Genomic DNA, 16,196 nt, shown 5'->3' on the forward strand with positions numbered 1-16,196 from the left:
AAGATCAGGGCAGAAGTTCAGCTTTCAGCAGAACACAACAATCAAAATAGTCAAAGTCCAGACCTTAATTCAACTGAGAATCTGTGGCAAGACTTTAATCTGACTGATATCGAGCTGTTTTTAAAGAAAGAAATGTAAGAAATGTAAGATTGTTGATATGCACTGTTGACTGAGACATTCCTCAAATAACTAGCAGTTGACATCAGTGAAAGGCAATTCTACGCAAATGTACTCTCAACATTTTCATCGGTAAAAAACAATGTAAAATGTCACAAAGCAAATCTAAAGGTTTGTGGTGAAAAAGAAGTTTGCCGATGAAGAATTTAGAAATATTAATTATTTGCATTACTGGTGTAATCCATAGTTTTGTACCAACTTGGTTTTAGCTGAAGATATTTTGATTCATGCTGCAAAATCTAATTTTATTGCACTCTTTTTTTTGTTTGTTTTTATGTTGTATGTTTCTCTTTTAATTCTGCTATTTTGTTTTTTTCAGAGCGTCTGGCACTGTTTACACTGCCATCGACATAGCAACTGGTCAAGAGGTAAAGTATAATGTATATAGTATAATTTCTCCTGCTAATCTTCATCTACATGGAGCCATAAATACCTGTGGTCTCAGGTGGCCATCAAGCAGATGAACCTGCAGCAACAACCCAAGAAGGAGCTGATCATCAACGAGATCTTGGTGATGAGGGAAAACAAAAACTCCAACATAGTGAACTACCTGGACAGGTTAGTTGTTTGAAAGCCAGAACCTTATTTCTAAAGGTTATTTTAGAGATGATCCAAATTTAAAGATTTTCAGTTTCTAAAAAAAAATCAGTGCGGCTTATTTAAGAATATTCAGTTAATAATATTTGTATATTTATATAACATTAATAAAACCATTTAACTAGCCTCTGTGGACTAAGTGAACATTATTCAGCTTTTACTGTACCGACACTGAGGAAATGTCTGATCCTCCTTTTTAAATGATTTTCTCCTGCTTCTACAGATTTCCTTCTCTCTCCTTTTATGAGTTGGCTGAGCTTATATTGAGGTGAAACACTGCCCCCTAGCGTTTCAAATCAGCAGGAACGCTGTAACAGTAGAAACTGTTCATTTTCTCATCAGCTTTTCTGTTGTGGTCACATCTTTGCTAAGTAACAACCATGTAGACCTATAATGTGTTTTTACAAGTAATGCTTCAGCCTCCATCCCACAGGCAGTGGTTTGTCAAACAGATGAGTCTTATTGTTAAAGGAAAGATTCATCCCTTTCCTGTTCTCTTCTTCCTGCAGCTACCTGGTAGGAGACGAGCTGTGGGTGGTGATGGAGTATTTGGCTGGAGGCTCGCTGACGGATGTTGTGACTGAGACCTGTATGGATGAGGGCCAGATCGCCGCCGTCTGCAGAGAGGTAAGGAACCAGGTTTGGTGCTTTTAGGAACACGGATGCTGAATGTATGTGCCTCTACTTTTGTCCTCATAGTGTCTCCAAGCTTTGGACTTTCTACACTCCAACCAGGTTATCCACAGAGACATAAAAAGTGACAACATCCTCTTGGGGATGGATGGATCCGTGAAGCTCAGTAAGTCATGTTCAAAGATTGGTACCGAAAAGTACCTTTTTTTTAGAGAAGAAAAGCCAATCTGAATAACTTTCCTCTGCCTTCCTCTGCAGCCGATTTTGGCTTCTGCGCGCAGATCACTCCGGAGCAGAACAAGCGCAGCACGATGGTGGGAACCCCATACTGGATGGCACCGGAGGTGGTGACCCGAAAGGCTTACGGACCAAAAGTGGACATCTGGTCTCTGGGAATCATGGCGATAGAAATGGTGGAGGGAGAGCCACCTTATCTGAACGAGAATCCACTCAGGGTAAATACAGTCCAGGAGAAGGTTGTTGTTCATTTCACTGTGAGGTGCAAACTGACTCTGCATCCACTGCGCCAATACAATGCCTCGCAAACACATTCTGCCGCATTGTAACTATGAACTCTGCTGTATTTTGTTGTTTTTTCTTCTAACATCCAGTAGAGGTCAGGATAATTTGGCCTATCGCATAAAGGTCTGATAGGTGTTTGGTGTTTAAAGTGGGGAAAAGGTTCAACTGAAAGCAAAGTGTAAGTCATATTTTACTGTCCCACAGGGGACTGCAGCCACTTCACCATATAAAGTATAACATGAGTCAACTGAACATCAGACATTATAATAGGTTTAACTCACAATGAATTTTGAGTATTGATTAGCTTGCATATCTAACATAGAGATAACTCAACTGTTAAAAAAAATCCTTTTGCTTCTTCCTGTAACATAACACTTTATGATCAAGATCACAAGCTTTTCGACACAGATTATTGGATTTTTATTAATGAAAATGCAGAGAGATGTAAAGATGATCAGAAGAAATATTTACATGGGGAAAAAAATGGAGATACACGTTTTTGCTGGATTTACTTAAAGGCAATGTTTAGACTTTTTTTTTTCAAAAATGTGCTGATTTAATAGTTTCAAGACATTTGGATTTAAATTTTAAAAGTATCATTACGTTTGACTGCAGGCACTTTACCTGATAGCAACCAACGGTACTCCAGAGCTGCAGAACCCTGAAAGGCTGTCATCGGTGTTTAGAGACTTCCTCAACCGCTGTCTGGAGATGGATGTGGACCGCAGAGGCTCCGCCAAGGAGCTGCTGCAGGTGAATATCTAAAAAAAAAATGTTTTTAAAGTTTTTTTAATTTTAAGTGTCTTAAGAAATTGCTAAAAGTTGACTAAGATTGAAATATTCAGCTTAGTCCATTGCACTGAACCCCATGGAAAACCTCATGGTTATTTCACCAAATATTGATTTCTAAACTCTTCCAGGGTTCAAACTTTAGTATTGTTGTCTCTAAGTTAATTTGAACTTGTTTTCTTTGCATTATTTGAACGCTGTCTTTATTAGGTTGTGATAATTCTCATTTTCTGCAAATAAAAACAAAATTTTTCCTTGGAATTTCAGAGACATGTTGTCAGTCATTAATAGAATAAAAGAACAATGTTAATATTACTCAAACATAGACCTATAAAGACTAGAAGTGATCATTTTAAGTGGTCTCTTAAGTTTTTCCAGAGCCGTATATTAGATGTATTCTCCATCTGTGCACACGTGTCACCTGATTCTCACAATCTTACCCACAAGTTGACAGAATCTCTCCTGTCCGTGCTTTCATCTCCTCCTCTGTGCCTGCAGCATTCCTTCCTCAAGCTGGCGAAGCCTCTTTCCAGCCTGACGCCTCTGATTGTAGCTGCTAAGGAAGCCATAAAGAACAGCAGTCGCTGAGGGTGGGGCTCCCTGTCCAAGCCAAAGGCTGGAGCGCTGCCGCTGATGCGTTGCTTCATGACAGCAGGGGTTTGGGTGAACAGAGCGGGTTTGTGTGACTGACAGTGACAGCACAAGGGCATGAGACCCTCCCCCAGCCGCCGCCACTCGTCCTCCAGGCCTCGTCTGTGGGACGGACATCTGGCTTTGCAGCCTCTCGGCCACGCTGCTGAAAAAACAGACCTTGCCTCCTTGTTTACTTCTCCAGCACTGTACATGTAGAGCAGTCTATCACAAGTATGTCAAAAATGTGTGTGTGTGTGTGGTGTGTGTGGGTGTGTGTGTGTGTGTATGCGTGCGTGTGTAAACAAACCGTGCACTTCTGTTCACATCATGTCTTGTTTTGGGGCAAATCGCTCCCTAAACATCTAAGGAAAAATAGTTTAGGTAAAAGTGAGAAGAAAAGGTGCTTATTCTCCAGAGTAAAAATAAAAAGCTACTGCAGCAGTGAAACGGAGAAACTAAAATTTCTTCCCCATCTCGGGTTAGGATTGGCTCCCTTCCCTCTCGGTTTGGACCCGACATCAGCCTGCATGACCGTGGTTCTGTGAAGAAGCACCGCTAACCCTCTGCAGATCGCCTCCTCTGCTGTGTGTCCTGTGTTGGTGTGTGTGAGTGAATGTGGGAATGCAACTACTGGAAGAGGAAAACAGATTCAGGAAGGATTTCTCCATGACTCATGAAAGCTTTAATACCGATTCCAAAATCAATTTCTGCAGTTCTTATACATTATTTCTGCTCAACCTCTTTTTGCAATTAATTTTTTTGCTGTTTTAATCACTGGACATAAATTCAATTTCATTTTTAAATTTGGTTTATTTTAAATTTCATTTTGAATATGTAAAGTCTTCATTATTTATAATATGAACATTCTGACACAAACTATCATTTTAAACATTGTTACTCCTAATTTTTTAGCATTGGTGTTTTGTTTTTTTTGTTGTTTTCATACAGTGCGATGCAAAAAGCCTTTCCACATTTTGTCATGTTGCAAACATCAGTTTTGTATATTTAATTTTGACTTTATTTATTATGCATAATTGTGAAGTTGAAGGAAAATGATCAGTGGTTTGCAGGTACAAGGTGCCATTGAGCAGATTTACTTCCTGCATTGTCCTATTTTTAGCTCCATGTCTCTAAAATGTCTTCTTATCGATTTGCTTTTCTTTTTAGTCCAGCTGGATTATCATATCTTAGTAGCTGGACTCCTTGACTTATAGGAACATAAATGCTGCATAAAAAAGGCACATTACACTTTTAATACATATATTTTTAATTGTAAGCTGTGCATTTTTTTTCCTTCTGCTTCCACAATCATGCGCTACAGTCTTGTATTTATAACATGACGCTTGTGGTTATAAAATGACAAAATATGAAAACGGATTCAGTGATTTGAATACTTTTTAGAACATCTGATATGGTTTGGATGAATTACAAAAAAAGTGATGAATTAAGAAGATGATAATCCTGAATTCAATCTAAAGTCCAGGATTCTCATCTGTCCTCAAACTGTGAGCAGAAAATGAAATCCAGTAGAAATATGTCTCATTTACAAAACAACAAAATGACACGTCTTTTTATTATAATTTTAGTTTTCCTTCTGAATGTTAATATTAGAGGAAGCCTGGTCAGGTGAAAAACTTCACGTCCTTCTGACATAAAATCTAAGTTGCTTCTCGTCCAAGCTTTACTTTTTCCCCCCAATGTGTATTTTGACGCATTTCTCATCACATTTTGTTGTTAGTTTTCAAATATGTGACAGATTTGAGAGAGGTGGGCGTTATCCGCCTCTCTGTTATCCGCCTCTGGAGTGTCGTTCTTATAATCGTACTCATTCCTCTCATACCTGGTTTAGAGTTGAAATAGTACAAAGCTTTTTTTCCGTCTGTGGTTGCATTCACTAGTTTCCTCCGAAATTTCCTCCACCTACAATGCCGTGAGAAACTCGCATGAACTCATCCTCGACTTGAATGTTGTGTTAACATCAGGCTTTGAAACAAGTCAACTGTTCCTCCTGCTTCATACTTTTTATAGCCACCAACAAGCTGCTACCATAAATCTGTCTGAATAATTGATCACTTCTCTAAGCAGAACTGGAAGACTTCATTTAAAACACAGACTCTGATTTTTGGGATGTCTTTAAAACCAGGGACTTCGGGGTTGTGTTTCCTAAAGCTTAATGTCAATCAGTTTTATTTGTTCCAAACCCATTTTGGTGTTCAAATGGCATCCTCTCAGTCTGTGTTCATGTAAAGAGTTCAGTGACACCAGCTGATTTACCTGAGACTTGTTCCAACAGCACAAAGGCCCCGAATACACATAAAACTGGTTTTGGAATAAATTAAATAGACTAACATTTACTTCCTGGAATGTTTCTGAAAGGGAACTTGAAGAAATTTGCTAGGGCTGAGCAATAAATCAATAACAATATATATGGTGATGGACACTTGATCAATACGTCAGATGAAATGTTGATAATTTCACAGAACTCTTTTCCAGAACCGCACAGAATTCTGGGAGATGTGGGCAAATAAAAGGCTTTAGCCTCTCATTCAGTCTTTGGTTACTGAGCAACAACCTGTTGCGTAAGAGTCGCTGCAGCAGTTTCAGGTTTAGCCTGAAAATTGTGGATGAAAAGGGAAAAGTCCCATCAACAGTTTGGCATCATTTCAGATATTTAAACCAGAAAACAAACAAATAATCATCAATATCAACTGATATGAAAATGTCCAATGGTGATACGATTTTTAAACACATTGTCAAAACCCAAGGCCATATTTTGAAAACCAGATCTATGGTAGGACACAAGTTCTGTCAGAACCTTGTTAGTGGCTACAGAAAGAATGCAGTGAATAAACGACCAAAAAGAACAACGTTCCAGCTGATGAGTAGATGCACATTTCTTCCCGGCATTGTAGCTCCCCTGTGTGAATGTGGGTCTGTTTGTGTAATGATGATGATGATGGGGGCTGCCTCAATCTGCACTAAAAGATGCCTCACTCCTGCTTTCCACCTTACCTTTGAGGTGCAGGGTAGCTGCTCAGAAACATTGTACCTCCTCTGTACAGAAGATGCAGGAGAGGCGACAGACCTGAGGACGCAGCAGATTCCATGCATGTGAAAACAAACTGTGCACTGTTATCTCCTGAAACACATAGGCTGGGATTGTTAGGGTATGTATGTATGTAAATATGGCAGGTCCTCTCCCCCTGCCCTCCCTGTCTGTTTTTCAGAACTGTGTAACTTAAGCTGATAATAATTCAGGTGACTCGTATGGTACCGATAAATGTTCTGCACCCTGGGAATTGAAAAAAAAAAAAAAAACAACAACCAAAAAACAGAGAAAGTCCAACCCACACGCCGCTTCTCCCGGATCCGCCTCTTTGGGCGGGGGGCTCTACAGCAGACAGTTCATCTGTGGAGCGAGCCGCTGACCCCGGCTCTCTGTGTGCGGGCCCACACAGTCAGTCCAGGCCGAGCGCGGCTGCCCTCCTCCTCCTCTTCTCCCTCCTCTGTCGCTGCGTGTGGCCTGTCGGAAAGCCTCCCCGGCCCTGGGACGATTTGGCCTTTCTAACCCTTGTACAGGTCTGAACTATGAGCACAAAGGTGAACTTCGGGACAGGAGACCCCACTGACGTGCCCACCCACACCCACACCCCATCCTTCCCTTCCCACTTTTCTGTGGTTGCTCCTGTACATTCCTATCTTCTGAATGTGTAAACCTGTACACGTGGTGTGAAAAATTCCTCTATTAATGTGTATCAAGAGAATGGAACAAAGACAAACAATGTTACTTTTTAAATTATTATCTTTATTATTATTATTATTACTCTTATTACTGTCTAGCTTTGTAAAACTGCTGATCTATCCGGCGTACCTCGGCAGACCTTTCCCCGTCTTTGAAAAAAAAAAAAAAAAGGACGCAAGAATCGGGGGAGAGAAATGAGGTTTTGGATAAACTATTTTTAACTGTGGTTGAAGCAATAGACTTTTTGAACTTTGAATCGTGCATGGCTGTGTCCTGAGTGTAAAAATACAAAATATTGCAGTTTGGGAACTGGATTGAAAATAAAAAGAGGAGGAAAAACAAGAGTCTGGAGAATACATTTATTTTTAAGTTGTCAAACATGCAAAGCATCACCTGCTTTGTTGTTAAAAGCGATACAAACGATGACGTATGAATATTTTTTAATGGATAAAATGGTGTATTTGCATCAAGTTTTAATGTCACTGACTTAATTTTATTCACAGTATAGCTTCATGAAGAAATTATTTTCCAAAAACAAAAAATACATAGTCAAAACTAGAACAAGTTTATGAAAAGAAGGTAAAGTAATTTTTATATCACATTTTCAGCATCAGGGCAGATCAAAGAGCTTCACATGAATCAGAAGGAAATACAAACAAACCAACAAAACCAAAAGAAAGACAAAAATGTAAAAGTATAAAATTACATATTGGCTCCATGTTTAATAAGAGTAAGAATAATTCATCCATATAAACTGGTAGGAGTTTCTCTGGATTCTTGTTCTGATAAAAACACATGTTGGTTCTCCATGTTTGGGAAGATTAGTGAGGTAAAAACTAAATGTTGGTTCCAGTTTTTCTGGGTTGAGTTCTAGATTTGCACAATATAAAGCTAAATATTGATTCTCTATGAATGATTCCTAAGTTTGTTCTAGATTTATAAACTAATGGAGTTTCTCTACATCTTATTAAAAGTAAGGTTACTCATGTTCAATAAGAATGACAAGGAATCAAAAATTAACCCAAAATCTGGTCAGAAGCATCTTCCTTCCTCCTAACTTTATAAAAATTAACTCAGGTGGACAGTGATTGAGCTGTTTTGGTTCAACACACAACGATACTGTATGTTTTCGATGTTGATGAAGGCGCCGTCTCTTTATAAGGCCGTCAGCTTGTTTGAAGTGAGGATCTTCAGGATGATTTTCCCGGGCATATCGTACCCATTCTTACTACCTTTATCCTTCAGCTGGAGCAGCTGAATGTGAGTGTTGTCATCAGGCCTCCCGGACAGCATGACCTGGCCCAAAAACTTGTCCGGTCCAAGGTCATCGCTCCACAGCTGGAAAAGACCAGACAGGTTGTGCTAGAATAGAAACTTTTGCCCAGGCTGCAATTAATATCATATAGACAAACTAATTGAATTACATAATGTGACATAGTGGGAGTCTTGCATGTTCAGCCTTTCCTTCCCTGGTCTAAAGTGTTTTTGAATACATAGTATATGTTGAATAAATCAGTTTATTACTTTACACAGTGATGTGCTGGAAACATTGTTGTTACATAAATTTGCCAATACTTGTGTACATTTGTTTTAGTTTTTCTTGCAAAAGTCTCATTAGCATTTAGCTTATTTAAATATGTATTGGGAAAGCCTTTCAATTAATGTCATGAAGAGAAATATTGTCTCTGCTTTGTTGTCATTTAAAGTCTTTTTTCCTGCCTTTTGGTTTTTTTTCAGCTCTAACAACAGTAAATGACTAAAAACTGGGCAGTAAATACCAGCCCCACCAATCTATCCGAGACTAATTAGTCACTTGTCTGATTTTTCAACTTACCTGCACTGTTAGGGGCTCTGTGACCTTCTTCCTGTGGAAAATGGCGCTAAATTCAAAAGCCGGCTTCAAAGAGTTCTTCTTGGCGATGGACTTCACTGATTGGTTCTCACAGTAAATGATCAGATATGGGTTTATGCCTAAAAGATGCATTTAATTTTATTTCTGTGATTTATAAATGAGCAGGACTAGTTAGAAAAAATATTATCTTACCCTCCGGTCTCCTTGCTGACCGATCTCAGCTCTGTCCACATATATGTGAGTAACGACTTGAGGATATCCAAAAAGTGGAGTCCAACATTTAGTCTGCGGTTTGTCCTTCACTAGCTCCCTGAGGGAAGACATGGATAGAAATCACGTTTCTTCAGATTCTGATCTCAATCAAAAGTCTGACTTAAACACATTTCGTGTTTTAGACCAAGCAGACCCAGTGCTAAAAACCAATCTGTTTGCTCCTACAAATTACAATCCATCATTCAGGGTCCAGATCAGCATTTTAAAGTAGTTTCCACAGTTTCAACCAAAGGTTGGTTTGAATCATTTGAATTTGAATTATGGGTGTCATACCGACAGCCGGAGTCCACGTCCGTGTAAAGCCGGAGCATGAACTCTCCTTCTACGAAAGCATCGAAGGTGGTCGGGATGACGACATATCGGCCCTGTGGCAGCTCACATCTCATGAACACCATCCGAGCATGAGGGTAGCTGGACTTGTGCACACATTTTAGCGTCTCCATGTTGTGCAGACGATACTTCCTGTTTATCTCCACCTGCAAAGGAATTTCAGGTTGTACATTTGTCAATGTAGCTTAATTCTGTGCATGTAATTTAACTATGATTAGAATATATTTGCTCCCTTTCTTTTGTTTTAGTTTATTTTTTTGTGTGTCACTTAAACAAGATAATTTGTACAACAAGACAACTTGTTGTACTGGTTTCCAAATAATTTTATTTTATGAGGGAGTAACACTTCAGGTTAAGGTACACCAAATTTGATTAACAACAGTAGTTAGGAACTAGTATAACTAGTGTAATAATATGTAGCTAACCAGTACTTACTGAGGAACATATTTCTATCTGTATCAGAGTAATCCAATTAACTCAGATGTTACCAATAATTAAAATGTCCCAAATTGTTTACAGGCACAGTGATCTTAATGTATTTTCACTTTTGACTTTAAAGAAAGAAATACAAATTGCCTTAAAAATGTTCTTGTTTATTAAAACAAGAAAAGTTTATTCTGATGTCACATCAAATAATGAGAAAAAAACACATTTGTCTTTTTATGTAGTGTATTGTTTTAACTGTACATACAAATATATAATCAACACTGCATCTATGCACCTGTGTTTACCTCACTAACCGCAGAGTCCTTGTTTTCTACAATGGAGAGGCGTGTAGATGATTTGTGTTACCTTCATGACCCTGAAACCGATGCTTAGATTGTTTCCTTGACCTTCTTTCCTGTGGATCCTTCTGTCTTTCTGCTGCAGTGAGATCAGGACCTCGTCAGATTCTTTGGTGACATCAAACAAATACTGGAAGAGAAGGAAAAATTTTAAACTTGTTTTTAGTTGTTAGTTAGTAGACATACTGTCAGCGATGGCGGGACAGAGAGTCTCCTGAGCCGTCAGTACCTGTGGGTTCTGCAGAAATGTCTCCGTGTTGTTCATACAACCTCCGCAGCGGTTCAGCAGGGGGTCGCTGTTTCGAATCCATTTCCCAAAGTTCACTTCCTCATTCCAGTTCTTACGGATGCTGATCAGTGAGGTGTTTATTAGACGGCAAACGTCTGCATCAGTGAAGTTCTTGCACCAGTCTGTGAATGACATCCTGTTGATCCAAACAGGGAGCGCATCAATAATGAACAGTTAGGAATCAAATGAAATAGCTGGAGTGTGATCAGAGACCCCGACCCACCAAAACTCTCCATCGTCCACACTGTGATGCCAAGGTTGCCTCTTTTCTGTGTCACCGACTTTTGACCATTCTTCAGAACTAACAAACAAAAATCAAAGCCAAAAAGGTGGTTATTTAGCTGGAGGCATTCAAAAGATGCAGAGAATGTTCTGCTTTAGAAAGCAACTGTTTCACATGTGTCACCCTATAAAATGGAAAAATAATAAATAGTTTTTTTTACAGAGTAAATTCATACATACTCTGTGACTACCTACAAGTGACAGAGATTGTGTTGCAATATTCCTAAGAAATTTAACCATATTGGTTGCATTGTTAACAGATTTCTCATAGTTTTTTGCCTGCACTTATTCCACAGTAAAACTACTTGTCATGTAAGCAACTGAACATCTTTGCTATTTTAGAAATACTGCTTAGCCTTTAACATGAATATGCCGCATTAAACTGAGGACATTCTTGTCAACCAGCTAACATCTACTATATTTTCTTTTCAAAATATTTTGTAAGAATAAAGCTCTGAAAGATTGGGGTTAGCTAACCCTAACCCAGTGATAGAAAAATGACTCCCACATGACCCCTCCTGACCTGTCACTCCATGCTCCTGTCCACTCAGTTTTACCCCAGGGATTCCTCAGGCGGATAAGTGGGATGGTTTCATTCTTGAAGTAGGTCTGCAGCCCATGACTCAAACGCACTCGTTTCACATCAGTTATCGAGTACGCATGGCCTCGCACCAGTTCATTTTCCGTCCTTGACTCAAGACCAAATCCCTGTGTCTGTGAATGTCAGAGAAAATGTTTTAATTTTGACATGGTCAAAGACTCTGGAGAGACGTAAACAGAAAAAACTTGCAGGAACAGATAAGTCACTTACCTTGATGGAGGAGCTGATGATTCCTCCACGATCCCACACATTGAGAAGAGTATCAAATAACTTATCTTGTTTGACTTGATCTGCGTAGTATTTCCCTTCCTGCAGGTCGATGGCTTCCGCCACGGCTCCACTGAAATCCACCACAGCATCTCCAGTATTGCCTCCATTCAGGGACTCATAGCAGCCAAAGAGCCTGGGCACGGTGGGAGGAGGGACATTTGAAGAGTTGATATTCAGCAGCAACAATTGGTAACAACTGGATCCGTTACAGACGAGAACCAACTAAGTTTCATCACTCCAAACAACATGTCTCCACATCTCCAGAGTCAAGTGGCAGCATGCTTACCTGAGTACAATCCAACATTGTGTTTGGTAAGCATTGAAAACCCTTTGAATCTCCTTACACATTGTCCTTGAGCTAATCTGATGACCATATGAAGCTTGTATTTATAGCCGTTGACTCAGAGAAGTGTGACCTCTGTGACCTCTGTGCAGCAGTGATTTTACATGGCCTACCACTTGGTGGCTGAGCTGCTGTCATTTCTAATTTCTTAGAAACAAACCAAAAGCTGATTGAAGAGTTAGATCGAGGTTTTTCACAGGTGTCATAATGCCACTCAGAGCTCCTAGTACTGACCTACTATTTCACAAATGTTTATAGAGTTTATATCTCTTTAGTTTATATCTGGATTTAATGAATGAATGTGTACGCAAAATTTTCAGCAAAATAATCCATGAAGATAAGGCACAACAGCATTGTTTAGACATGTTCTCTTGTCTTTGCATGAAGTTATGGACTTATACTTAAAACTTTTGTTTTACTTTGAGTTAAAAAAGTAACATACTTCTTATTCAAGTCAAACAAATGTACTCACACTAAAGGTTGGATTTTTCACAGTTTTTTAGTGACACCATACAAACAAAACTACATATTCTTCTATTTTAAGACTTTCTATGCAGCTTTGTCTGCCAGTGAATGTACAGGATGCTGAGGAACAGATTTGGTTTACTGACTTGGCGTAGGCTTTCTCCAGCAGGGCGCTCCAGAACTCATTGTTCTGTTTTGACTGACAGTAGATGAGTTGTCCGTCGCTTGTTGGCAGCCGGTCGTCTATCACCACGTCTATCCACTCACCGAAGATCCAGAACCGGAAATGAAAAATTCCAGCGTAGTTTGAACCCCACTCCTGCTCCTTCCAGTCAGGAATTACCTGGAGACAATCAAGCACAATAAATTTACCAAATGTCTTATTTGTATATATTTAGATTTCTAAGTCTTTAAGGTACAACATTATGGGTAACTTGTCTCTGCTTTACACTACCAGAGGTTCACTGTAACAAATTGCTGTAAAAAAACAGCCAAAACTGAACAGTATCATACTGTTTCTATTGAAAACGGTACTGCACCGTGAAAAACAATGCATTCTGGGCAATTATTACCGTTTTCAATAAAATACTGTAGTATTTTGGGAATTTTGGGAATGATTTTAGATTCAACGTTAAGGAGGCTGTCTTTAAACAGAACGCTACTGTATTTCTGAAGAAGACATGTTGTTGTGACATGTGGAAGCAACCGCTAGAACTTTCTTTACAAGGACTATCCATTTGAATCCTGCATTTTATGAGCCAATCCTAAGGTAAGTTATTTTTGATGATTCATATTTACAAATACTGACATGTTTGGAAGCTCTTTTTCTTTCTTTTGTGTAATTTAACTTGAATTGCTATGATTAGCTGCTAAAGTGAAATTGGTGAATGCTAGCAACTGGGAATTTGGAGTTTCACAGAGTTGACTTGGCAGAAAACTGTTTAAATGTTATGCTGGTGTCTCTTTATTAACTCTTAACATTCAAAAGTTTGTCTTCACCTAGCACACATTAAACCCTGACTCCTTAAGCATCATATGCTAATCTGAAATTACTGCATTTTCAGGCGCTTTCTTGATATCAACCCGGACCAAGGCCAGCTGTAGCAAGATCATCTCCAAGAGGACAGGGAAAACTTTTCAAAAGAAGTCGGTCACTGTCATCCCCCGTGTTTCAACTCTGCTGAAAAACCTCATGGACTTTGAGTGGAATTTCATAGTGAGAACTTTCTAACCAAGCTATAGGTATTGTTGCCCCTCCACGCAAAAACAAACAAACAAAAAACTATACAGGCATGAAGGCAACTTATCCCTGAACAGGCGTGTTCTTGAGAGATTTTTTTGGTTTAAAGGTCAGCATGATCTTAAGACATCTCTTTTAATTAAGAGCATACATTTTGTTAAGGCTCCCACTTTCTGTTCTTCAGATGTAATTTGTAATTTTGACTGTACAAGCACAATGCTTAACTTATCTTGGCAGTGTGTTGTCTGAGCAATGTTTGAGTTGTTTTTTTTTTTTTTTTTTTCAAAATAAATGGTTGACATAATGGAACTTACATTTTCTAAGTGTTTTCTTTTCATGTTTCTATTTTATATTGGAAATTTACAGTAGTAAGCTGTATGTGAATTCAACAGTAATGGTACCATAGAAAAACTGTAATATACTGGAAACACAGCTGCCAGTAGTCTACTGTAAATCTGATTAAAAACAGCAATGTGCTGTAATCAAAAGATTTCTTTTGTGACGGTAATATACTGTAAAGTTGATTACAGTAAGGGTACTGTATATTAACGGTATAATGCTGGCAACCCTGCTGCCAGCATTTTACTGTAAAAATACAGGGCAATCTTTTACAGTGTTGTGTTGAAATATTTTGAAAGAACGAAACTGAACCAGCTGCATTGTTGTTGGAACAGATCACTCTCATAGTTTCTCTCCTCCACTCATTGCACTGTTGAAAGCTAGTGGGATTTCTTTGGTATTCAAATGAAGACTGCATACCACAGTTTTGGGGACAAATTGTTACCAAAGTCCCACAAAACCACCAGTCTCTGTTCATGTGGAAGTTTGAAAGTCAAACTATTGAATATTTTCCAAATAAATATGAGGGTTTTTTTGGAAATGCAAATATTTTGCATGTAATATACATATTTTGAAGTGCTAGAACAGACTATTTTAGCAATTTTAAGTAAACTCACTTTCTCCCAGAGATCCTTTCTTAAAGCCAGGCAGGCGCAGGCAGCAACCATCCAGCAGTTTCCCTCTGTCCCCTGGTTCAAGTCATGAGAGCTGATGCCCTCTACAAAGAGCTGTGGGTTTTCACATATTTCCTAAAATATATAAATATATATATGTTTTCTTTTAAAGGTAGTGGCTTTAATAAAGAAATACACCAATAACACTGTTGACAAATGTTAGTCAGGGATGACCACAACTTTCAAACACTTTATAAATCACAAAATAACAAAAATACTTATTTTGTGCAAAATCAAAATTTTTAAACCTTTGTTCATAAAGATAAGATCAGGAGAAAAGATTGGCTTCATGTGTAAACACAGGCTGATCTCCGATTTCCCAAAGTTAAGGAAATTGGTGAAGATGAATCAATTAGCTATATGATACATGCTCAGGGTATATATTATGTAAACAGCACTGTCAGAGATGTAATACAGGTGTGCGGACGATCTAATTGTCTGACTGTTGATTGCAGCAATCCACATTGTTGGCAGAAATAGAGGGCCCCAAAACCACATTTTGCTTTGGGCCCAGTGGATGCTTGGGCCGGCCCTGGAGACAAACCCCAAAGACTTGAAGCTGTTGTTACAGTTAAAAGTGTTTGTAGAAAGTTTCAAAGGATGTATTTGGAAAAAGTGCAAACACTTTTAAGATTTTATTTGTAAAAAAAATTAAATACATTTGTCATTTCCTTTTACTTTGAAATGAGTCTGGCTTCATCTGGTAAAGCACAGATTTTAAAATAAATCCTGAAAGTAACGGGAAAGCATAAAAAGTGAGTTGCTTCACTTGTTCAAATTAGGATTATCTCTTCAGGATGATCAAGAACATTATTTTGTCAGCACACAGAAAAAGTTAATCGATGGAGATTTGAAACATTTCTAGAGTGGAATAAACTCACCGCGGGCCGTTTCCACTCCACAACTTCAACTCCTTCAGGGGGTTCATTGTAATAAATAGATGAATTGGTGGCCGGGAATTCTGGGTCTTCAAACAGCGTCCCTTTCTGGTTGTGCTGCTTCTTCAGCTCAGCATAGTGCTGATTTCTATAAGCGACAGGCATGGTGGAGCTGCTGAGGCCTCACAGCTGCAGATGAGCGACAGCAGAGGATTCTGGTCTTTATATGGGTGGAATCAAAATTTGTTTAGTTTTGGTGGGATTGCTGTTCTGCTTCAGACTGACTCATGACTCATTGAGTTTATGTGGACAGATAAAAAATGATTTGTCACCTTCACCTTTGCTGGTTCTACAACATAAGTATCATTACGCTGGATGTGTTTACCACTGACATTTTACCTGCATACCTGAATGGTGAGGTGGTTTGATAGCTGATTTTTCAGTATTGATTGAGAGTTTATTGTGACTTACCTTGGATTTAC

General features: G+C 38.8%; 3 protein-coding genes across 4 annotated transcripts in view; 1 reads left to right on the forward strand and 2 right to left on the reverse strand.

Moving 5' to 3' along the window:
- The window catches only part of LOC129368424 (serine/threonine-protein kinase PAK 3), a 35,324-nt gene extending 27,887 nt beyond the window's left edge, over nucleotides 1-7,437 (forward strand). For both annotated transcript variants that reach the window (XM_055043380.1, XM_055043381.1), the window contains 7 exons: nucleotides 497-545; nucleotides 623-735; nucleotides 1,284-1,401; nucleotides 1,474-1,573; nucleotides 1,666-1,862; nucleotides 2,545-2,682; nucleotides 3,217-7,437. In XM_055043380.1, the coding sequence (XP_054899355.1) occupies nucleotides 497-545; nucleotides 623-735; nucleotides 1,284-1,401; nucleotides 1,474-1,573; nucleotides 1,666-1,862; nucleotides 2,545-2,682; nucleotides 3,217-3,306 (805 nt within the window). In that variant the 3' untranslated portion in view covers nucleotides 3,307-7,437. The remainder of the gene's footprint in view (nucleotides 1-496; nucleotides 546-622; nucleotides 736-1,283; nucleotides 1,402-1,473; nucleotides 1,574-1,665; nucleotides 1,863-2,544; nucleotides 2,683-3,216) is intronic.
- On the reverse strand, nucleotides 7,438-9,089 carry LOC129368425 (calpain-5-like). The gene is made up of 2 exons (XM_055043382.1): nucleotides 8,928-9,089; nucleotides 7,438-8,431 (listed from the first exon to the last, which is right to left on the reverse strand). The coding sequence occupies exons 1-2, from the start codon at nucleotides 9,075-9,077 to the stop codon at nucleotides 8,249-8,251; spliced, it is 333 nt and encodes a 110-aa protein (XP_054899357.1). The 5' UTR covers nucleotides 9,078-9,089; the 3' UTR covers nucleotides 7,438-8,248.
- A 39-nt stretch (nucleotides 9,090-9,128) lies between these two features.
- On the reverse strand, nucleotides 9,129-16,049 carry LOC129368764 (calpain-5-like). The gene is made up of 10 exons (XM_055043875.1): nucleotides 15,718-16,049; nucleotides 14,780-14,911; nucleotides 12,730-12,926; nucleotides 11,716-11,908; nucleotides 11,428-11,618; nucleotides 10,846-10,923; nucleotides 10,563-10,758; nucleotides 10,341-10,463; nucleotides 9,492-9,694; nucleotides 9,129-9,255 (listed from the first exon to the last, which is right to left on the reverse strand). Exons 1-10 carry the CDS (start codon nucleotides 15,877-15,879, stop codon nucleotides 9,129-9,131), a joined length of 1,602 nt encoding a protein of 533 aa, XP_054899850.1. The 5' UTR covers nucleotides 15,880-16,049.
- Nucleotides 16,050-16,196: the final 147 nt, after the last annotated feature.

Source organism: Poeciliopsis prolifica, unplaced genomic scaffold (genome assembly GCF_027474105.1).
Source record: "Poeciliopsis prolifica strain line A6 unplaced genomic scaffold, Auburn_PproV2 SCAFFOLD019, whole genome shotgun sequence".
NCBI lineage: Eukaryota > Metazoa > Chordata > Actinopteri > Cyprinodontiformes > Poeciliidae > Poeciliopsis > Poeciliopsis prolifica.

Bases quoted from the DNA above. Each gene is read 5' to 3' on its own strand.
- LOC129368425 (XM_055043382.1), bottom strand. From the start codon at position 9,077: ATGCATCTTTTAGGCATAAACCCATATCTGATCATTTACTGTGAGAAC. The intron at 8,432-8,927 runs GTAAGTTGAAAA...GGTCTTTTCCAG, and splicing joins CAGAGCCCCTAACAGTGCAG to CTGTGGAGCGATGACCTTGG.
- LOC129368764 (XM_055043875.1), bottom strand. From the start codon at position 15,879: ATGCCTGTCGCTTATAGAAATCAGCACTATGCTGAGCTGAAGAAGCAG. The intron at 11,909-12,729 runs GTCAGTAAACCA...CACCGTGCCCAG, and splicing joins CTGGAGAAAGCCTACGCCAA to GCTCTTTGGCTGCTATGAGT. The intron at 9,256-9,491 runs GTATGACACCCA...GTCTTCCCTCAG, and splicing joins GACGTGGACTCCGGCTGTCG to GGAGCTAGTGAAGGACAAAC.